A 25,039-nucleotide genomic window follows, 5' to 3' on the forward strand; every position below is an offset into this window, starting at 1 on the left:
TTTGATGTAGTTCCATTTGTTTATTTTCTCTTTAGTTTCCATTGCCCTAGGAGCTGCATTGGTGAAGATATTGCTTAGGCATATGTCTGAGATTTTGCTGCCTGTGGATTAAATATATTTCTTAGGTTTTTAAAAGCTTATATGGGCATATGTAAGTCATTTTTAGATGGTGAGATGGTAAAAGAAATTATTTCTATTGTGGAAATTTTGTTAGAAAAAGATATTTTACAAAAGTTGAAAGATTTTCAATTTAGCTACCCTACAATTGCTCATAGACTATAACAGGGGTGGGCAACCTTTTTGTGAGTGCGTGCCAAAACCAGCAAAATCTCTGACTCAAAATTCTTCTGCGTGCCAACCCTAATTTTTTGAGAACATGTTACGCCTACTTGATATCTCTTAAGGTGTACGTATGTGAAGAACCTTGAAGAAATAATAAAATTCATTCGAGCGACAAAAACACAGTATATGAAGATGAAAAATACATTTATTTTTTAATGTATACATGTACACTGATAGTCCGACAGAAAACTTTATGACTCCGTTTGATATTATCGGTGGGACTTTTGCTGCTGCATCACTGATGACAGAGATTTTACATCAGGTTTATATTTCGTGACCTTCAGAGAGATGCACGAGCTACTACTTTCATCCGTCAGGCTACTCCTATTATGAGACTTAACAAAATTCATCACTGAGAACAAAGATTCACAATTGTAAATGGAAGATTATAAAAGAGGGTTTCGCGTGCCAGCAAAAGTTACTGGTGTGCCATGTTTGGCACGCATGCCAGGGGTTGCCCACCCCTGGACTATAAGATCTTCCCTATGATATCAAAGGTTAGCTAATTCAAATTAGGAAAAATTGCAGATACTTTTATTTAGCTTTATATATCAATGTCATGTGATAAAAGATACAGCCCAATTAATAATTTGGGAAAAATATTTTGGGTAAGCTCAAATGTAGGAAGAAAAGTTGTCAATTTGTAACCTAAAAAATTGAACACAGGGTATAGATATTTTTTAATTCTTTCAAATCCTTCAAAGAATGTCAGCTAAATAAGAAAAAATTAATTTATTTCATGTGAATAGTATCCCAGCTATGATAGGATAAAAATTCAGATTTTTTAGAATTTTCACGTAAGAAATATTTTATTTATTGCTTCATTTAATCATTTATTACATATTGAATATATTTGTACCTTAGTTTTCTAAAGTAGTATCTCTGAAAAGTAATCATGTATTCAATTGTTAAGAATAATTATGTGTATATGTACAAATGCTATTAATTATCACTGGCTAATGGTGGAACAATTGAAAGAAATAGAGGACAGTGAACTTAATCAGTTGTTATATGCTAATTCTTGTTGGTTGCATAGTAGAAGAATTTTACAAAAAAAAAATATGTATTGTTAACTCCAAGTTAAAATGTTTACCAAATGTTCAACAAACAAAAACAACAACAAAAAATGGCATTGTGATTAAAGTTTTTTCACCATGATTGTAGTTTATGCAGGTGAATTTGAAGCTCAAGGAAAGGAAATTACAAGCAAAACTTGAGGATTGCTTTGTTAACATTGATAAATTTGAAATTACTTTTCAATTTATGAAGTAACCCTTTGAATTTGACATTAGTAAAACTGAGTTGACATAAGGTTTAGTGAATTTACTTAATACACAGTCATGGATTTTAAAGTGGTAAGCTTTTGCTTCTGAGTTAAAGCAGTGATTTTAAAAAGATGAACCAATTTAGTCAATGTGAATATATATTGAAGGGATATATTTATATGGTATATGAATGTATGATTGGAAAACTTTGAAATATGTTGGAACAACTTAGATGTGTGAACTACTTTTTAAACTCTTATTGATAAAATCTAAATGTCGATTAAGTATTTATGATTAAAATTTAGCCAACTAAATATATGTTCTGTATATATAAAATACACAATGGCTTTCAAAGACTTAGTTTTAAGAGAAGAATATAAAATCTCAATAATTTTTACACTATTATAAAATAACTAGAGGCCCGATGCACAAAAATTGTGCAAAAGCAGGCCTTCCTTCCCCTGGCTGCCGGCACCGGCTTCCTTCTGGCACTTGGGACCCGGGCTTCTCTCGCAGCCCCGGCTTTGTCCGGCAGGTCGTCTGGAAGGGTGTCTGGTCTAATTAGCATATTGCACTTTTATTATTAATTTGACTCTTGTGTTAAATAAGATATATTAAAATTAATTTCACCTTTTTTGTTTTACTTTAAAAATGTATCTATTAGAAAATTTAGTGTTACATATATAGGTTGAAATATATTCTCACTAGAGAGAATTGAGCTAGATTATTGTATAAAAGTTTGTGGGTGTTTTCTGGATGCTTGAGGTTAAGAGAAGTTTGAGTTAAGGGCAGTTTGGTCTTTAATTCAATCACTAGATATTTCTTGGTTGTCCTGGTCACTTCAACAACTCTGAGAAAGGCTTATAATACATTTTTTAAAAATCCTCAACTGAGAATATGTTTTTTAAAATTGATTTTTAGAGAGAGAGAGAGAAGGAGAGAGAGAGAAACATCGATCAGTTGCCTCCCATATATGCCCCAGATCGAACCAGCAACCTAGGTACAGGCCCTGACCAGAAATTGAACCAGCCACCTTTTGGTGTACGGGACGATGTTCCAACCAACTGAGCCACCTGATAGGGCAGATTTATAATGCATACTATTTATTAAATACTAGAGGACCTGTGCAGAAATTCACGCACAGGTGGGGTCCCTCGTGGTGGCCTGCAAGAATGGGGCCCCAGCTTGTGCCCCCAGCCTTGCAGCCCTGCCTGGCACCCCACCTTGGCCTGGCGCCGCCCCCTCACCTGCTCCACCATCCCGCCTGTGGGCGATTGATCGGGCTGGGCCCCCCTTCCAGCTCCCTCAGTGCCTGGGAGCTAGGTGGCGGCCCCGCCCCCTGTCGCCACTGCTGGTCGCTGTCTGAGGGGTGATCAGTGGGGTGATGGGGCCCCCGCTCGCACCCTCCTTGGCCTGGCGCTGCACGCTCACCTGCTGCACCATCACACCACAGTCCCACTCTCTTCAGGGCCCATCAGGCCGACAGCACCTCCACTGCCAACTGCTGCCAGCACCGCGTCGCCAACGCCTGCCATGTTCTGTGCTGCCCCCTGGTGGTCAGCATGCATCATACTGAGTGGTTGAACTCCTGGTGGAATTCCAGGTTGGACAATTTGCATATTAGGCTTTTATTATATAGGATTAATACCTGATCCAATGGATGCTACTGGGTTGTAGTCATATGTGCAAGCATCTGCTAACATAAAATGAATTTGTGTTTGTATATATTAATTACTGTAACTTCTAGTGAGCCATATTATGATACTGGTGGTCTTTGTCTCTAATTGCTTGCATTCTTTCATAGGAGTACATTATTCAGAACTATTTTGCATTGCCACAGTTGGGAGTACATACATACTGTGAGTGGCAGTATATACTCTATAAACTTTTTTTAAAAAATATATTTTATTGATTTTTTACAGAGAGGAAGGGAGAGGGATAGAGAGTTAGAAACATCGGTGAGAGAGAAACATCGATCAGCTGCCTTCTGCACACCCCCAACTGGGGATTTGCCTGCAACCAAGGTACATGCCCTTGACCGGAATCGAACCTGGGACCTTTCAGTCTGCAGGCCGACGCTCCACCCACTGAGCCAAACCAGTTAGGGCACTCTATAAACTTTCTTATAACAGCTGTCAGTTGGCAGAGGTAATCCTGGAGAAGTAATACATTAATTCAGCTCAGTGGACATAGTTATTTCAGAGAAAGAAGGGTTATTTGCATAGCAGGCATGCTTGGTATAGTTTGGCAACTGTCATGATTGTTTGTCTCAGTTATAGGGCATGGTGGGTAAAATTGTCTCTGTTTACAAAGGATTGTGGAGTGGGAAGAGATGGCTGAAAATACTTGACCTTCCAATACCTTACTAATAATGAAAATAATTTTAAAATTTAGGATTTTTGTATAAGTTTGGAAAGCATCTTGAATAGAAATGGAAAAATCAGAAGAAAGAATACATATTTTAAAATATTTTATTGCATCTAGAGGTTGCTGATGAAATTTCATTATTGATAAAATCTATAATAATAAAAGCATAATATGCAAATAGACTGAATAACCGAACAGCAGAATGACCGAACAGCAGAACAACCAGACTACCTTCCGGTGACCATGCTATGACACACACTGGCACCAGGCCAGCCAAGGCGGATGCGATGCGATTGGTCAGGGGGCCCCCGCTATCACCCCTTGATCGCCCCACAGAGGGAGGCCCAGGCCACCTTCTGTGGGGCGATCGATGTGGGGGCTCTGCAATCGATCGCCCCGCAGAGGGAGGCCCAGGCCAGCCAAGTGATCGCACCCCACGCCTGTTGCCTGCAGAGGGAGGCGACCAGTGGTGGGGGAGTGGGAGGCAGCACTGCACAGATGGCAAGCAGTGGCAGCAGTGGGGTTGGGGCCATCTGCTGGCAGCTAGGGGAAGGAAAGCCCCGATAGGCCCTGATCTCCGGCCAGGCCTAGGGACCCTACCCGAGGGATCCTGGACCGCGAGAGGGTTCAGGCTGGGCTGAGGGACACCCCCCTTCCCCATGCATGAATTTCGTGCACCAAGTCTCTAGTTGTTATATAAATATGTAAGAATTTTTCACCCTGCAAAATTTCATATTTAGCCCTTTACATATTTTGCTCTATTTTTATCTGCTTAATCATGAGCTGTACGTGTATTTAAAATATTTTTTTTACCTATGTATTTATTTGACTTCTGAATTAAAGAGTAATTCATGTGAAATTGAAAGTTTGTGAAATCAAGATTTTACACTTGAGTGACTTGCTTTAATTTATATTCTTAGGATAGCATTCTGTCTAAAAGTAAGGTCCACCAGTTTTCAATGCTACATAGAAATTTAAATGAATTAATTCAAAGTCTAAGAACTGTTAGTTTACTAGTATGAAATGTGAATTACTGAGGAGTATATAGAAGATTGTCTGCTTAGAACTTTAGTGTACTTGGTGTAATGAAATGTGCATGACAGGGTGTATGGCAAAATGTGTCTGAGCTCAGGTTCTGATGTGAGACTGCTGGCTTTATACCTGTCTCTACAACTTTCTGGCTGTTTGACATGGCAAGTTACATTTCTGCTCTTAGATTTCTCATTGGGAAAATGGAAATAATGACAGCATTTACTTAATAGGTGCTTGTGAGGTTTAAGTGAGATAATATATTGCAAAGCATTTAGCATAGCTCCTGGCTTATAGTGAGCATCTACCAAGTATTATTTATTGATAATGTGTATAACAGTATTTAATTATTTTTGTTGGGTAACTGGACTGGGACTTGCCTATTTATTTTAGCTTTTTCTTAGTTAATAGATTATACTTTGCATCACATTATTACCAAAGAGTAACAGAATGAAGTATATATTTCTGAAGCTAGAGTATCTTAAATTTTAATACAAAGCTGAGTGAAGTTCTTCATATTTTCCTGAATTATATTTTTTAAAGGGTACATTTTAGAAAGCAATGATTTAATCACTTTCTTGCATCACAATAATTAAATAATTGTTGAAAAGACTATAATTAGCATTTATTTTTTGGAATGTAATACTTTATAAAAGTAATATGTTCATGTGGCTGAAAATTCAAAAGAAATGAGAGTATGTAGTGGAAAGTTTTCTCCTATCTCTATGCCCCATGTACAAAGAGGTGACCAATATATTAAGATTTTTGTCTATTTTTTCAGATTTATTTTATTTATATGCAACTAAATATGTATATATATATTCCCCCTTAGATACAGTGGGGTCTTGACTTACGAGTGTCCCGACTAACGAGTTTTTCGAGATACGAGCCATCTCTTGGCCGATTGTTTGCTTTGAGTTGCGAGCTAAAATTCGGGTTATGAGCCAGCTTCAGATACCCCACCACTAGTTGGCGAACGTCACAGTGAACGCCACAACATCAGCCCAGCATCACGTGTCTCACTCGTTCACTTTAAGATTTGACGTACGAGTAATTTGAGTTACGAGCTCCGTCAGGGAACGAATTAAACTCGTAAGTCAAGGCCCCACTATATATGGTAGGTACCTTGCTCGTTTCATTTAACAAGTATCTATGCTATCTGCAGGATATCTTCCCACCATTTTTAAAATCAAGAGATTAGATCTATGAATGGCAATGAATACAAACCCCTATCTCTGATCTTTTTACTCTCATCCTTGTCTCTTTACCAGATTGGAGTGTACTTCCACCATGTAAAATCTGTGAAACAACGAGCCAGCCCTGCTTTAGTCCTTGCTGATAGCATAGACACTTGGCATTTCATTTAACAATGCATTTTAGGGCCTGTTCTGTATCTGTATATACACAGCTCCCTCATTCATTTTTAGCTGCCTTGTATTTTGTTTCTGGATATACTGTAATTTATTGCTTGATGTTAAATTATTCTTCCCTTGACATTTGTTTTTCCTGTTTATTCTTCTTAATTTTCTGGTAATAGCTATGTAGAATCCTGTGGTTTCCTTTTTTGTTTACTCATCTTTCTATGAGGTGGATTTTTCTTGTTATTTGTAGGTGATACTTGTGAGGGAATGACCAGAGCCCTGGGAGGAATTTTTTTTTAAATCTTGGGTTTGACTAGATTTTACCAAGAACATCATTCATAAAAGAATAAATTGACTTGGACTCTCATTAAAATTAGAAGCTTCTGCTCTTCAGAGACACTGTTGAGAGAATGTAAAGGCAAGCCACAGACTGAGAGAAAGTATTTGCAAAGAATAGATTTGAGAAAGGACTTGTGTTTGGAATATATAAATATTTTTCAAAAAATAATAAGAAAACCATCTCAATTTAAAAATGATCAAAAGTTTTGAACACTTTGTCAAAGATAAATGAATGGCAAATATGCATGTGAAAAGATGCTTACAATTATTAGAGAAATGAAAATAAAACCACAGTGCGATACTGTTACACACCTATTAGAATGGATAAAATTAAAAAAGACTATCCACACCATGTATTGGCAAAGCTCTAGAACAGTGGTTCTCAACCTGTGGGTCACGACCCCTTTGGCGGTCGAACGACCCTTTCACAGGTGTCGCCTAAGACCATCCTGCATATCAGATATTTACATTATGATTCATAACAGTAGCAACATTACAGTTATGAAGTAGCAATGAAAATAATTTTATGGTTGGGTCACAACATGAGGAACTGGATTTAAAGGGCCAGAAGGTTGAGAACCACTGCTAGAGTGACTGAAATGCTCGTACACTCCTAGGGGCAATGTACAGTGATACAGCCACCTTGGAAAATAGTTTGTCAGTTTCTTAAGAAGTTAAACATACATCTAACATGGGATCCAGCCATTCCACGACTAGGTATTTACCCAAGGGAAATGAAGGTTAATGTCCATACAAAAACTTATACATGAATGTTTATAGCCGTTAAACTTGTAATAGCACCAAACTAGGAACAACCAAAATGTCTGTCAACAGGTGTATAGATAAAAAATGTGTGGTATATCCATATAATGGAAAGCTACTGAGCAGTAAAAAGCATTGCACTCTTGATACACACTTCAACACAAATGAATCTAAAAATAATTATGCTGAGTGAAAGAAGCCAGATAACTGTATGATTTCATTTACATAAAATTCTAGGAAATTCAGATTATACTGTCATAAACAAGATCATTGCTTGCCTGGATGGGATTGGGTGGGGAGAGAGGGAGGTACGAGAAGAGATTACAGGGTTACAGGGTGATGGTTATGTTTATCTTGATTGTGGTGTTGGTTTCACAGATATATACACATATGTGCTTTAATTCTGTGCAGTTTATTCTATATCAGTTTTACCTCAGTAAAGTACTAAAAAATAATCTAAGGCAGTGGTCGGCAAACTCATTAGTTAACAGAGCCAAATATTAACAGTACAACGATTGAAATTTCTTTTTTGAGCCAAATGTTTTAAACTTAAACTATATAGGTAGGTACATTGTTATTAACTTAATTAGGGTACTCCTAAGCTGGCCTTTGCTAAAAACGTCCTCAAGCTGATTGAGGTACATTCGCTGAGGTTGACCCCTTCTAACTCTCCCCTCCACACTCGTCTTGTATACTTGTTTCGTCTATCTCATTTCGTTCATCCTCTCTATATGTCCAAACCATCTCAACATACCTTTCTCAATCCTTGACACTACATCTTCTTTCACTCCACAACGTTCCCTAAAATTAACTTAATAAACTTTACTTAAAGTTTTAAATCAACTTCGCACTGTATGTGCGCGCCCGCACATGGTATTTTGTGGAAGAGCCACACTCAAGGGGCCAAAGAGCCGCATGTGGCTCGCGAGCCGCGGTTTGCAGACCACTGATCTAAGGGAAGCAGACAAAAGTCCACATAGCTAGAGTAATCAGCAATACAGTCCAAGCTTCAAAAATTATTGCTAGGATGTGCACAGTTGCAGATGGTAATGTCAAGTCAGTAAGAGTCACATTAAAATGTCTAGAGGTTTAGCCATTCCTCTTGGGCCCAATCTTTTATATACATAAGGCTAGAGTAGTATATTGATCTGGATATGTGCAGGAAACCATCTCCTGTGGCTGGGTAAACACATTAAACAATATGTGCTGTGAAAGTATAGATCTGTACACTTAGATGTGAACACAGTCTTAATTCATCACCCTTAGGCTTCCAAGACTGTCAGAACCTGATCCAAGCATATGGCTAAACTGAGTATCAGTTAACAAGACTCAAATTAACTGGAAATCTCTGTGACTCACTTTAATATGCCCTTGGATCAACTTTATTAGGCTCCATCCTTATATTCTGACACAAACGTTTAGAAGATCGAATGTTATTACACATTTTATTTATTATTTTTAATTAAATTTATTGGGGTGATATTGGTTAATAAAATCACATAAGTTTCAAGCATACATTTCTTTTGATTTTAGAATAATTGTAGGTCCACATGCAGTTGTAAGAAATACTTCAGAGAAACATTTCAGCTTTTTAAACCTTATAATTTCAATACAACTGTAATATAGCTGAAATAATATTGTCTTTAATCCTTTTTACTTTTCTGACTGGGGCCCTGCAAATTAGACTGACCAGCCAGACCCCATCCATGCACGAATTTGTGCACCGGGCCTGTAGTTTATACATAATTTTGTTATTACTATTATGCTGTCTTTGTAGAAACAGTTTGGCTTGGTGCTTTTGATGATTATTATTTTTTAAAGAATAGTAACATTTTATAACTGTAAGGGTGCTGATTCTGTCACATATTTTCATATAAGGAAACTAAGTCTCAGGAAGTTTAAATAACTTGTCTGATGTTACACAAATAATTTTAAGTGGGAGGGATTTTTTTAAAAGGCAAGTGATAATTGAATAGTTTTTAGATTTATAACTTGTATGCCTGATTGTTCTAAAATGGAACATATTAAGTGGTTATTTTAGAGGTCAAGTTTATCAGGAGAACTTTTACTGTTTTACTAAGGACATTTTTTAAAAATATATATTTTATTGATTTTTTACAGAGAGGAAGGGAAAGGGATAGAGAGTTAGAAACATCGATCAGCTGCCTCCTGCACACCCCCTACTGGGGATGTGCTCGCAACCAAGGTACATGCCCTTGACCGGAATCGACCCTGGGACCCTTCAGTCCACAGGCCGACGCTCTATCCACTGAGCCAAACCAGTTAGGGCTCTAAGGACATTCTTAAATGAAATTGGATGTATGGATCTATCTATATATTTATCTATCTATTTATATTTGTATGTGTAGAGAGCATTGGGGGGGGGGGAGTAGCCTGAGATGTCAATCATTTTGGTTATATTCTGTTTCTTAAATAGTTAGAAGATCCAGGGATGTCAGTTTTAGTCTTATACTTCACAACTCAAATATTATACATTTTATTTTGTATATATAAAGATTTTTATAATTACATATTAAAAACTAAAGTATTGGAAGAATAAATACCACTAGTAAATAGTCATTGTCTCTGGGTGGTGACATTACAGGGCACTTGACTTTTTATATTATGCATTTCTGTATTTTTTAGATATTTTATAATTAACATTATATCTAGAAAAGACACTGATGAATATAGGAAGTAAAAGCACAAATGTAAAATTTTTTAATTATTTTGCTAATAAAGATGGTAACCTTGTGTTATACACTACCTTATTAAGCTGTCATGTCAGACTTAATGCTAAGGATATTTGTTTTTGTAAATCATTAGGCACAGTATTTACTCTCATTTCAGACTTCCAGATAAGCCTCTTTATCTTTCATCAGAATTTTAGTAAGTCCAAATTTGGGTCAGCAAATTCTCCACTGGTATAATATATAGGTGAATTTAAAACCAAAGTTGACTTTTGAGTGATTAAAAGATAACTAATATATACTATATTGTTACAGCGATAGTACTTAATTATCCTCTCCTATGCAATATTATTAAACAATTCCAAAACTACTCACTTTAAGTAAAAGTTTATTTTATAAGTTGTGCAGCAAGTGTCCTCTGTCTTCATGACACTTCACAGTTTTAGATTTTTTAAGAACCTATAGCTAAATATAAATATATTATGAAAAATTAGAGTAAAAATGGTAAAACATTTTAATTTTAAAGAACAAAATATAAATTCTGTCGTTATTAAAACAGTCTCTGATTATTTTAAAATCTTTAAAAAAATTCTAACTTTATATAGAATGTTAAATGTTTTAGAAACATGAATGATATAATTGATCATGAAACACTACCTTCCATGATATTAACTTTATATATATTTCTTGGGTTGACAATTTAGAAACTTTTTGGTATCTCTATTTTTATGGTAAAATAAAAATGTGTGTGTGTGTGTGTATATATATATATATGTATATATATGACTAGACAAATGGACCAGTTGAAAAAGTTTTTGTGACATTTACTTTCTTTATATGACTGTACAGTTTAAAACATTTCATGACATTTATTCCCTTTATAATTTTTTTCTTTAAATGAGTGCTCTGAAAATGTCACTTTGAATTAAAGCATAATGTCTGGAAAAGATAACTTATTTATGTTCTTGATGTAGATTTCAATAACATGCTGAGTTTTGCTCTAGTTGATTTTTTTCCTGTATCCCTAGAGAAATTGCTGAAAATATTTAGATATAAGATTTTTAAATTTTGCATCATAGAGAATAATCTTAGAATTGCATAGAATAAAAGAAAGTAATCATTTTAATATTCTTAGAAAAGGATAGGATAAGCACTACATATTTTATAATTAAGAAGAGTTCATATTTGATTCATAAAGTCTAAGTGCTTTTTATAGATGCCTCAGCTTAAATGCAGATGTACTATTTTTGGCTAAATTTCTAGTTCTTGTAGGATTTGTGTGCCATAAGTGGGCTCTCCCTGCTATGTAAACTTACTAACATCCCTTAAAAGAGGTAAATTATGACTAGTATATATTTTTCAATTCAAGCCTTTTAATGTAAAAGTTGATAATCAACTAAAGTAGTATTTTATCAGCTTAAATTCATAAGCTTAAATTCAGGCACTAATCCCTAACCTCTTTATACAGATCCTTTGTCCACTTCTCATTTTTACATCTGCTTCCCCAGTAAAGTCACCTCCCCTCCCCAATTTAAGTGTTGCTGGGTTTAAATTCATAGGTATAGTTTGTTTTCTAATGGCTGTGATCAGTGTTCATTAACTTAACCACTATTTATTGAACACCAGCCACTGGGTGTTGGGCACTGTTCTTGACACCAGAATACAGTGGTGAGTAAAACAGTCTATGTCCTAGTGGAGCTTACATCATGGGAAATAAACAGCCAGTTAGATCAGTATATAATTATAAATTAAAGTAAATTTTATAAGGGTGCTTAAAATGGGGATTTGATTGAAGTTGGGGCTCACAAAGACCTCTCTAGTATTTGAAAACTAAAGGATAAGTAGTAGTTAGCAAAAAGAAGGGTAAAGAAAATTTCATACATAGTCTGGCTGGTGTGTAGTGATGGAAGTACGGAGAGAGCAGTCTTGATGAGGTAGATTTATAGACCATGCTAAGGATTTAGCTTAGTGGCAAGCTAAGGATTTTAATCTGAGTGATAATGTGATCAGTTTTTTGTTGTTGTTTTAAAGAGCAGTTTTAGGTTCACAGCAAAATTGACTGGAAAGCACAGAGAGTTTGTGTTTTAAAATATTTTATTATGACTTCAGTTTTTCCTTTATGATAAAATATAATGATGCAGCCCTATAAAACCTTTAATTCCATATATTCCATTGAACATTAGGAGGAAATATCAGGTTACTTTCTCGGTGCTTCCCTCAACATTTAGAAACCTGTAATCCATCCTTGCAAAGTCCTGTATGTTTCCTCTTAGTGAAGCCCAGAGTTTTATGCCTCTTGCTCCAAACACTGCCTATTTATTATTTATTTGTTAGATTTCAAAGGCACACTTGTTTATTTTTTAAAGGATCACTTAGGTGACACAACAAGAATGATATAAGAAGACTTAAGCGGAAGCAAGATTATTCAGATAGGCCTTTGCAAAGATTCAGGTTAGAAATGATGGTGACTTAAAATTGAATACTATCATTGGAGAGAACGTTATCTATATTCTATATATATAAAAAGCCAGTGTTCCTAACGACCGGAACGACCAAAGGACCAGTTGCCATGAAGTGGCATTGACCACTTCTCGGTCCCTACACCCCACCCCCGCCTGTGAGCGGGGGTGGGGAGGGGTTGGGGGGGGCATGACTGGTGACTGGCAAGTGGGCTGAACTGCTGACCTCTTGATCCCCCGCCCCGCCCCTGACCCGCAGGCTCGATGGATCAGCAATGGTGAGTGGGGTAATCGGGGTGGGTGGCGGGAGGACTGGGCTGGCTGTCAGGCCATTGGGATCACCAGCTCATCCCCGGCTGCTTGGGGGCTCAGGCATGCGGGAAAGCAGGCGCTGGCAACTTCACCTCCATGCGGGTGCACCGGGCCAGCCGCTGATGGAATGCGCTGCCCGCTCAGAGCAGCTCATGCCAGGGCGGGTAGGTCGCGGTGCGCCCTGCAGCCTCCGTCAGTGCCTCAAGTCCCAGCAGCAATGGCAGCGGCAGCGGTGGTGGTGGCGCCCGTGTGAGCAGCCTGAGCAGACAGCGCGTTCCATCAGCGGCCGGCCCAGAGCATGTGCATGGAGGTGAAGTCTCCAGCGTCCCCTTTCCTGCAGGCCTGCGCCCCAGAGCAGCTGGGGATGAGCTGTTGATCCCAACGGCCTGACAGCCCAGTGGTGGAGGCGGCATTTGGCTTGGGGACTGGCGAGCGGGCAGAAAATGGCCCTGATCGCAGGAGGCTAGGCCTAGGGACCCTACCTGCACGATTTAATTGTGCGCTGGGCCTTTAGTTTAAAAATAAATTCTGTGCTATATAAACTGTAAGTGAAAAATCAATTTTAAAAAATGATAAAATTCATGCTAATAGTTGCAAAGATTTTGTGTGGTTGGTTGTATCTCTAGCTTAGAATGTTGACCTTGTTTAGTAGAAAAAGAACTAATTAATATAGATGAAATTAGGTTCTAGATATTGCCAATAAATTAAATACACACAAACAGCTTCTACATGGGTTAAAGAAATGATGAGAGTCTTAATAAGATAATAGTAAGTTAAAACTACAGGAGAAGCTTTCATTAAGCAGCTGGTGAAAAACAATATAATAATAAGCCACAATTTGTTAAATATTTTATATTATAATAGTGGTACTTTAATTGTAATTAATGCCTTTCCACAAAGAAGTGTGGAATTAACATGTCACTGGTTTTGATTATTTTTAATAGAATATTTGATTTTGATTTAATAGAATTTTCATTTAAATCACTTGCAAAGATGAATAAGCTTTGGGAAAATTCACTTTTAATTTGAAAGCAGAATATATTTCCTCCTGAATAGAAAAGAAATCTCTGCCATTTGATAAGAATTCTCCATTTCATATTCTTTTCCCATATTCTTTTTATTCTTCATTGTAGTTATCAGTGCATCATCATTTTGGGGGGTGATAATTATTCAGCTTTAAATGTGTCATTAAAAACATTCATTTATCAAAAAACATTTATGCATGTTTTCCATTCTACAAAGTTGACAGAATTTTACCATCTTTCTGAGTGGAACATATTGTATCATTAATGGTGATTACACAGGACTTTATGTTGTGTTTGAATGGATTCATTTAAAAAATATCAGTTCACTTTTTGGATTTCACTAGTGCTCTTAAATAGTCTAAGAAAGTAATTAACAGAACAAATATAAGTATTATCTAACAATTTCACTAGTGCTCTTAGTCTAAAAAAGTAATTAACAGAACAAATATAAGTATTATCTAACATCTCAATATGTTGACTTATAGTTAAATGGACAGATCAATAAAATTAAATTCCACAACACCACAGAATATAATGCATGTTATATTTCTCTTTACTACCTTTTCAGCTCTCACACAGAATGGTTATTGTATATTTGAGTTTAAAGACCTATTCTTCAATCAGCAGCTATTTATATCCTTGTCATTTTGTTAGGCTGATAAGATAGTAAATTCAGGGTCAAAATTTGGCTGATTATTGTTCTTTAAATAATAGACAAATATTATGTTTGCATGTATGCCTATATGCAATTTTTTTTCACTTTGCTGCACAATGAAAATGGAAAGAATATACATGTAATTCAGTCAGGGTCTCCATTTCATTTAGTTCCTTTTCTGGAGATTTGTCCTGTTCTTTCATTTGGGACCCGTTTTTTGGTCTCCTCATTTTGGCTGCTTTCCTGTGTTTGTTTCTATGTATTAGGTAGAGATGCTATGTCTCCTGGACTTGGTAGAGTAGCCTCCTGTAGTAGGCGTCCTGTAGGGTCACAGCCTACCCAGTCACTTGAGCTGGGTGCTCTAGGTGCGCCCCCCCTGTTGTAGTTGAACCTTGATTGCTGTTGGCAGGTCACTGGGAGGGATTGACCCACGGGCTGATTCTGCTGCAAGGACCAGCTGTGACTATAGCAGAGGCCAGTGGTCTGATTTTTATAGGTGAGAAGGAACTGAGAAACTGAATGACTTGACTGAGATTGATTAATTATTGTCAGGTTTGATATAATAATCCTGGTCTTCAATAAGTCCTCTTTCTATATTCCATGCTGTTATCATATGTTAATTTTTTTCTTTGAATAATTTTGCCTTGAATTTTCTTGTACATTTACTTAAGAAGATAAGACAATTTTTGACAAATTATTTGTTATGATGCCTGTGACTTCTCAAAAAGATGGATCCACAGTGTTTCTTTCTGCACTTGCTTATTTACTCATTGAATTCAATATGTGATGAAGGTGAAATAGCACAAAAAAGAGGAGCTTGGAGAATGTCATATTAGCATACTCTAATAACATCCTATTTAATAAAGAGCTAATATGCTAATTAGACCAAACAGCAGAACAACCGTCTGGATGACCTCCTGGAAGAAGCCAGGGCTGCAAGGGCCAGCCAAGGCAGGTGGGGCTGCAAGGGCCCAGCCCCTTGCATGAATTTCATGCATTGGGCCTCTAGTGTATATTAGTAATATGACAGATCTTAGTTATATACTCTTTTAATATATCCAATTACTGGATAATTCCCGGAGAGATGATGTGTGTAGGATATTCTGAAGTGTAACACATGATAAATTTCAAATTCTGAATTTTCATATAGCCATGTGGGTCACAGTAAAAATTAAAACACCTCCCTGAAATGAGAAATGTCTTTAAAAATCAAATTCATTCCAATAAACAAAACTTACTGTGAATTTTGCATGTTTCACAAAGATTTTGTTATAATCAGCTGTCTATTATAATTTCTTCAGTGATGACTTGAAATTGAGTATTGAAAAACTAGTCTGTACTCTGTTCTACTAGTTGACCTGATGAAATATTAAAGCCAGTAGTAATTACAGTTAATCAACATCATGAATTATTCTTACAGTTATTTAATCATAGGCTTTCTTTCATCACTGTACATGTTTTTCAATTTTTTCCTCCATCTCTTTGCTTCCCTGCATCTAATTTTTATTTTGCTATTGGTAGAAATGTAGAATAATCTTACTATGATCATATCTAAAACATTATTAGTCAGATATGCTTTAAAGGATGTATCCCAAAACCAAATACATTATGTAGTGAATCTTGATGATACCCACTGTGCTTTCCCCCCTCCTTCTCTCCCTCCCTTACTTTCTCTCTCCCTCTCCTCCACTTCCTCTCTTCCTTTCTTCTTTCCTCCTCTTCTCCTCTCTTCCTCTTTCTGAGGAAAGAAAGGAAACAAGTTGTAGAAGATAATTCTTTGAACAAAAAGCAATTCTAATAGAACTATATTATGGGGGGACTGCATGAGAAACAAAGGAGAGAAAGGATTGAGGGACAAGATGCCATGGATGGGTTTTAATCGTGTAAAGGAATGAGAGACTCATAGGACTTTAGAGATATTAGAAAATAAGAGAGCCCAGGAAGGCGTGGCTCAGTGGTTTGAGCGTCAGCCTATGAACCAGAATTCCTGGTCAGGGCATATGTCCAAGTTGCGGGCTCGATCCAAGTGTGGGATGTGCAGGAGACAGCCGATCAATTATTCTCTCTCATCATGAATGCTTCTATCTCTCTCTCCCTCTCCCTTCCTCTCTGAAATCATTAAAAATATATTTTTAAAAAAGAAAATAAGAGAGAACACCTGATTTTAATAAGTTGCTTTGTATTAATACTTAGACACCACTACCGTCAATCCCCATGCTTACATAATTTATGAGTAAAAGCTGGAATTCTCATCTATCCACACATGTTTAAATGTGATTCTGATCAGAGTGTGGGCTAGGAATATGGCTTTGTGAGTATAAAATTATTTGTTCATTTAATTAAAATAGGAATCTAAAGGCCAAATGTGTTGACATTCAAATTTTTATTGCTTTTTTATATCTGATTCTGTCTCAGTCATTAGGTCTTAGTTAAAATATTATCTTCATGGATAAAAAATGTATAGTATGTCACCTTTTATCTAAAAAGAGAGGACACATACATACATATGTGTATGTGTGTGTGTCTACATTTATACACATTCACACCCATATGGACATACACCTATCAGTTTATATTAAGAAATAATGGGAGGGTAAATTATGAAATAAATTCTCCAAAGTGATTACACCATTTTCAGTGCCACTACAGTGTTAGAGAGTTTCATTTGCTCCATATCCTCCCCTGGTGCTGTTAGTCTTTTTGATTTTAACTGTTCTGGTGAGTATGAAATATTATATCATTGTGATCTTAATTTACATTAAATCATGCTGAGCCCTTTTACACATACCTGTTTGCCATTCTTATATCTTCTTTGTGAAGTATCTATTCACTCTTTTGCCCATTCAGAGGGGGCTATTAGTCTACTTATTTTTGATTTGTAGGAATTTGTATATATGTATTCTGGTATCCTCTTATACTATTTGAAAATAACTAACATAAGGATATGTGTAGATATGTGTATAGAAAATATTGATACATTTAATATTTCTAAACTGGCAATTACAGAAGGAAATTTAATTAGTATTTAAAACACAGACTTTATAGTTTTAAATTTAAAACAAAAATTACATTCTTTTCTGTTTTTGGTTTCAGGTGCAGTTAAAAACTAGCATTTCTAGTCAGTATGTAATTCGGGCGCAACCAACTAATAGGTGCCTATCTACACTGGAGTGTGCAGCTGTTGCTCTTTCCATCTTAGAGAAAAATAATTACATACAAGAGGTAGGTATGTCTTTGAAAGATTATATAGTTTTGGAAAATAAGATTTTGATTAGATTTTATCTAGAAAAGTTAAAAATACATAGTTTGTTAAGTTTGTAGCTCAAGTGACAAGTAGAATGTATCTGTGATAGAAGTTTGTGGCCCTGGCCAGTGTGGCTTAGTTGGTTGGATCAGCCACCATTAGACCAAGGATCCATTAAAAGTTCAAATCTTGAAGGGAAAATGTAATATTCTTTGTGTATAGATGTAGAACTTATTTCCTTGCCCTGACCAGCTGGCTCAGTTGGTCAGAGCATCTTCTTGTATACCAAAAGGTTGTGGTTTTTATTCCAGGTCAGGGCACATAGGTTGGTTCGATCCCTGGTCAATTGATGATATTTTTCTCTCACATTGATGTTTCTCTCTTTCCCTTTGTATGTATGTGTGTGTGTGTATATATATATATATATATATCTCCTTTCTTCTCTTTCTCTCTACCTCTTCCCTTTTTATAAAATCAATAGAAACATATCCTTGGCTGAGGATTATGAAAAACAATAAAACTTACTTTCCTCTCCTTTTGGATTCTAAAAAGAATCCTCTATGGAGGTATATCTCTTACTCTCACAATTGGAATTTGATCTTCACTGCAATCCCAAACAGAAGCTTTAATGTTGGTAGTGATGGTGGTTTAATAATAATATTTGTAAAATAATAGGGCTGGGGTTCAGGATGGGGTTTATATTAGTACTACTACTAAATGCTGCTACTGCTGCCCCCTTTCCCGGTTTTATAAAAGAGATTATTCTGGTATTAATTAATGTACCATGATAGCAGGAAACCTATCTTATGTTCTGAGTATAATATCTAACAACAGGCAAAGTTTAAGATATAGAATGATGACATGATCCTTCATCTCTTCAGTTTTTGTTATTGTTATCTATGAATAAAATTGAAAGTAAAATCCCAAAGTAATAGTCTCATTCTCTTTGCTTTTTCAGCAGTAGTAGGAAAAGGATGTTTGACAATCAGACGTGTAATCTGGGAGGTACTAATGAAATGGTTGGTTAAAGTATGAGCAGAAGAAATGCAAAATGAACCATCCTAAGTTGCTTATTACTGCAGATGGCAAAAATGTAGCTTGCTCTGTGGGGGCACCCCAAGTCCAGCCTGTTCAGATCTAGCTATCATAAAAAAATTGGTACATTGGTACATTCTTCTGAGAAACATAAAGGTGTTTTCTCTTTTTCCTTTGCCAACCCTTCCCCCACTCATAACCTTTAATTAATGGCATCGTTATAGAACCTTAACATGATGGGGGAGAGTAGTAATTTTTCAGCCTGCTTCATTCTATAGAGGTAGGGCTCCTCAAAATAATAGCCTTCTTAGTCTGTTGATTTATCCTCATCCTTTATTCTTGAGTAGTTTTTCAAACACTTGGAAGTCTAGCATGATAGGAGCTTTGAAGCAGGTTTGACAAACCCTTGGAAGTCTAGCATGATAGGAGCTTTGAAGCAGGTTTGAATTAAAACTTCATCATTTATCATCATTATTTTTTGCCAGTGGGCAATTCATGTAATCTCTTAATGCTTATTTTCTTATCTGTAATATAAGAAAATTAATTACCTCATAGTGTTGTGAGAATTGAATGGGATAAAGTGTAATTGCCTGACATCAGGCACTCAAAATAATTAATCCTTTTGCCCTTCCTTGTCCCTCTGATAGGATTGACAAAAATTTTGAACTGAAAATTGGTGATTTTCATCAGCTGCAATAATGTTTACCAGGGTTTTCATACCTTGGAAATCTTGAGCTTGGGAATCTTTTTTATTATAGCACCCTCTCTGCTTATCAAGTTTGACCTTATGAACTTTTATAACCAGATGTGGCCAATCTTTGTGCTGTAGCCTAAGTGCCTTAGCTACACTCAGCACCAGCAGTTGGTAATAATGGTTCCTTGAACACTCACTTTGTACCTATAGACAAAAGGATTTACAAAGCACTGATTTTCCCCCAAGTAACCTTTTTAGAAACTATCTTGTTTATTTTATAAATAGAAGATTTTCTTTGTTCCTGATATCTGGTCCATCTCTCATAAAGCTTCAGAGTGCCTCAGATATAATGCATATAATGTTATATCTGAAGAAATCTGAAACACTGATTCAAAATGATATATGCACCCCTATGTCTATTGCAACATTATTTACAATAGCCAACATTTGAAAGCAGCCCAAGTGTCCATCAGTAGATGAGTGGATAAAAAAGCTGTGGCACATTTATATAATGGAATACTACGCAGCTGTAAAAAAGAAGGAAATCTTACCTTTTCAACAGCATAAATGGACCTGGAGAGCATTGTGCTAAGTGAAATAAGCCAGTCAGAGAAAGACAAGTATCATATGATTTCACTCATGTGGAATCTAATGAATAAAATAAACTAACAAAATAGAAGCAGACTCATAGATAGAGAACAGACTGATAATTGTTAGTGGGGAGGTAGGTTGCAGGGCTGGGTGAAAAAGGCAAAGGGATTAAGAAAAAAGCCCCCACAAAAAACAACACCTCATAGACACAGACAATAACATGGTGATTACAAAAAGGGAAGGGTAATAGCGGGGGGAGGTAAAAGAAGATAAGGGGGATAAATGGTGATGGAAGGAGATTTGACTTGGGATGGTGAACACACAATAAATTATGTAGATGATGTACTTTAGAATTTTATACCTGAAACATATAATTTTATTATTTAATGTCACCCCAGTAAATGCAATTAAAAAAATAGGCTGGATTAGGCTCCAGTAACCTAAAAATCCAATATTAGAATGGCATAATACAACAACGGTGTATGTCTCCCTCACACTGCCTGTCCATTGGGATTGCCAGGCGATCTCTGCTCATTGCAGTCGCTTAGGGAACCAGGCTGATGGAGGCACTATCTAGACATGTCATTACATTTTCTTCAAGGAAGGAATAAAGGGAGGTGGTCAATCATATACTGCTTTTAAAGCTTCTGCCCAGAGGTGGCATATGTTCTGGAGGTAAAAGTTAGAGGTTCTTAACCAGAGGAATATAGTATTCTCCTGTCTATGCAGAATTTAATAAATTCCATAAAATTGCAATAGAACCTTCAATTGTCTCAGTCTATACATAATCCTAGATATGTTTCCTAAGTACAGTGATGCAAAATCCAATCAATCCACTGTGCTAACTCTGTAAAGTAATATATAGTCATCTTCAAATTTCCTGTCTTGTTTGAAGAAATGAAGATGTTAAAAGAAATTACAAGAACACCAAGGGCCCAGTGCATGAATTTGTGCACCTTGAAAGGAACTGTGGACCATTAGGCTGTGGTAGGCACAGGGGCAGGTCTCGGCCCATCCCCCACACCCCTGCCCAGCCCCTCCCCCCACGGCCCCTGGTCCCCTCTCTACCGGCAGCCCCGCTCCCACCACTGCCACTCACACATGCAGACGGTGTCAGCCCTGCTCACACCCGCTGACAGCACAGAGTGATTGGGGCCAGCGCCAGCAGCGGGTGTGAGCGGGGCTCATGCCATCAGTGGGTGCAAGCAGCAGCTGCTGCCCTAATCACCCCTCAGGAGCAGGGGGAGGTAGAGAAGCCCTCGGGTGATCAGGGCCGGCAGCCGCCACTCATACCCGTGATGGCACCGAGTGATCAGGGCTGGCGCCAAACGCCAGCAGCGGGTACAAGTGGGGCCTCACCAGCAGTATGTGTGAGTGCCAGGCGAGACCAGCGCGCACGGGAGCAAAGAATTTTCAGTAACCACCAGAGGCTCGACCCGATGACAGCGACTGGCACTCCGCCTTAGTCTGGCGCCCCTGCTCACCTGCTCCACCATCCTGCTGCGGCCGACACCCGCCACGTTCCATGCTCTGCCACCTGCTGCAGACACCCACCATGTTCCGCGCATGCCCCCTGGTGGTCAGTGCATGTCATAGCAACCGCTTGTTCGGTTCTGCTGTTTGGTCTATTTACATATTAGGGTTTTATATATATAATATATCTATATATCTATATTTATCTATTTATATATATCTATATATAGATATATATAGATAGATGTAGATATATACAGATATATCTATATTTATCTATCTCTCTCTATATATATACATATACACATACACACACACACACACACACACACACACACACACACACATATCTAAGGGTCTTTCTACAACAGTGTCATGCAGAGCTTTTCCAGGGTATTTGTCTTATGTAACAGAGCACTTACTGCAGTGGTTGAACCATATAGCAATTTCTTTTCTCCTGTAAATAAGAAATGCTGAAGTGAGCAGTCCAGGGCTGGTGATGCATCAGAGACCCAGGTTTTTTTCCTGCTTTTCTGTTCATTATCATATATATTTTTGGTTTAATCTTCATGTTTCTTGCCCTGTAGTCACAAGGTGGTTATTCCATCTCTAACAATCATGTTCCAGTCCAGAAGAAAGAGCAAAAGCCTCTGTCTGCCAGGTCTGTCCTGTTTTAAAGAGAATCCCCGGGAGCCCCACCCAAAGACTTCCAGTTACATCTTATTGGATAGACTGTGTCATTACCCAATGTCATATCACTAGCTGGACACATTGCCACCTTGAATACAATTTTTGATTTTTTTAACCAGTTAACTGCCATGTGTCCAAAACGAAAACCATCCCCACACGCCACGATATTTTGAATTTAATTAAAAAATCAGTTTGCAATGAATATTATAAAAATAAACATATTACTCACAATTTGGGTGTTCTTGAATATTTTCAGTTGAAAATTCCCACAAAAAATGATTTTTTAAAGCATCTATAGATGCTTATGGTGTACAAAAGGCTTAATAAGGAAGAAAAGAATGGATATGAAGAAGCAACTACTAGTGACTGCTAAAATTTGTAAGAGTTCATTGCATATTAAAGCTGTTAAGAAGCCCTTTCTACCACTTGTGTTATATATGTGGGGAAATAATTTTTCACACAGACATTTTAAAATTTTTATAGTTTAATCTGAGTTTTTTTTGTTATTCCTTTTTTTTTAAACTGTTCAATCAAGTGTTGCTATTATTATTTAAAAGAATTAGATCAGGGATCTCAGGCTTAAGGAAAGAATCTGACTCAAAATATGATTAAAACTGAAATCTCTATATGGTATAAAGCACTGGTATAGTGTTTTTACTTAAAATTTTTAAAAATTTGCATAACTTTAGGAAAGGTATATGCTCCAGTTGTTTACAACCTCTACCACTCTCTGTTATCCTATGGATCCACCCAGTTCACATGCATCTGTTAAATGGCTGCCCTGTAGGTATTTAAATTGGGCTGGTATGTATACAGTTAGAATTATTTTGAGTGCACCAAAACCTGGTGTCTGACTGGCATGTAGTCCATGTACTAGTCTGCATTAGTCAACCACTTACCTATCACTGCCATCAGCTAATTGTTATTAGATAGCAGGAAGCTTGTATCTTTCTGTTATTGAAAATGAATCAATTTATTTTTATTAACTAAAGGTCTCTTGTTGTCTGTTACAGATTAAATTATTATAATGGCAACACTTTTGTGGTGTTTGAATATCTTAAGTATAAAACTAAATCTAAGCTTTATCACCTATATAGAAAATCAATTTGTGTCTTTTTACTGGAGTTACTTAGTGGTATGTAAGGTATGAATTTAAATAAATTACTTACTTAGAAATCCCATATATTTATTAGAATACTTGTTGCTCTTCATAGTTAAAAGCTAATAATAATAATGATAATTAAGGTAATAATGCTTGTTTCTGAAGGAGAAATCTAGATAGAATGTCATAACTTGTCACAGACACATTTTTAGTTTTTTTTCTTTTTTATCTTAACAGACTTTGCTTCGCCCTCTTCGAGCTTTATGCTCTTTCCAGCTTCAGCATGGTGCTCAAATTCGCCTCAGCAAGGAACACCTTCTGAAAAATGGATTATATCCTAAGCCTATGCCAAAGAACAAACGCAAACTCAGGAAGATGGAACTGTTAATGAACAGTGTTAAAATTTAGCACAAATGTTCTTATGGTGCTATTTATGGTGTCTTCAGCTGACAGTACCAGCTTAAGTTTTCATACAACTTAAGTCTGTGTGGTTTTTTGGTTGTTTAAAGAATGAGGGTTGCATACTAAAGGTGTCCAGAAGAAGGACGTAAATCAAATAGCCATGAAAGCAAATAAACAAGCAGAATTACACGACTCAGTAAAAAGCAAGATTTCATACTGTATTTGCTTTTAAAAATGTGCCTCTAATACATTTTTTCAAGTCCTTAATTGAAATGGAATTAGTTGTTAAGCTGGGTTAGAAGTACTTTTTTAAAATGGAAGGAAATCCTTGTGCCTGATTGGGACAGTAATGTTTCCATTACTGTTTTATAGATAACTAGTGGCCCAGTGCACAGAATTCGTGCACAGGGGGAGGGGGTGTCCCTCAGCCCAGTCTGCACCCTCTTCAATCTGAGACCCCTCGTTGGATGTCCGACTGCCGGCTTAAACCGGCAGTCGGACATCCCTCTCTCAATCCAGGACCGCTGGCTCCTAACCACTCACCTGCCTGCCTGCCTGATTGCCCCTAACCGCTTCTGCCTGCCAGCCTGATCGCCCCCTAACTGCTCCCCTGATTGATGCCTAACTGCTCCCTTGCAGGCCTGATTGCCCCCAACTGCCCTCCCCTGCTGGCCTGATCGCCCCCAAGGCTTTCATTAGTATAGATAATATACACATTCAAATGTACAGATGTATCAGGCCGGCAGGGAAGGCCTATCGTGCAAGAGTAGGCCTTCCTTCCCCCAGCTGCCAACACTGGGGTCTCTCTGGCACCCGAGAGGGGCTGCCCTCGCAGCCCTGGCTTCGTCCGGAAGGATGTCCAGTCTAATTAGCATATTACGCTTTTATTATTATGGAAATATAAAATATCAGGGCATTTGCTTGAAATTTCTTGAAGCAAACAATAGAAATCAATTGCAAAGTTCTGAGAATCCCAGAACGTCCCAACTCTGATAGCATTACATTGCTAGGCCAAAGTCCTTGATCTGCCCAAACTGCAGTTTCCATTATGCATTACCTGTACTCCTTCCTCACCTTTGCTTGCTTCAGAATGGCAGCTTGCCAATAATTGTCAAGGTCTCCTAGAAAGTGCCTAGACTGGAGCGGCATCCACTTTCTGGTGGATGTCAGGGCCTCTCTTTGTCCTTCCTGGAGAAAGTGGC

At 37.2% G+C, this 25,039-nt stretch overlaps 1 protein-coding gene across 2 annotated transcripts in view; it reads left to right on the forward strand.

The window, feature by feature from the left end:
* DTWD2 (DTW domain containing 2) overlaps positions 1-24,267 on the forward strand; it is a 66,568-nt gene extending 42,301 nt beyond the window's left edge. For both annotated transcript variants that reach the window (XM_014541710.1, XM_014541713.1), the window contains exons 5-6: positions 17,700-17,828; positions 23,673-24,267. In XM_014541710.1, coding sequence (XP_014397196.1) covers positions 17,700-17,828; positions 23,673-23,843 — 300 coding nt within the window. In that variant the 3' untranslated portion in view covers positions 23,844-24,267. The remainder of the gene's footprint in view (positions 1-17,699; positions 17,829-23,672) is intronic.
* Positions 24,268-25,039: the final 772 nt, after the last annotated feature.

Source organism: Myotis brandtii, unplaced genomic scaffold, assembly GCF_000412655.1.
Source record: "Myotis brandtii unplaced genomic scaffold, ASM41265v1 scaffold1071, whole genome shotgun sequence".
NCBI classification, from domain to species: domain Eukaryota; kingdom Metazoa; phylum Chordata; class Mammalia; order Chiroptera; family Vespertilionidae; genus Myotis; species Myotis brandtii.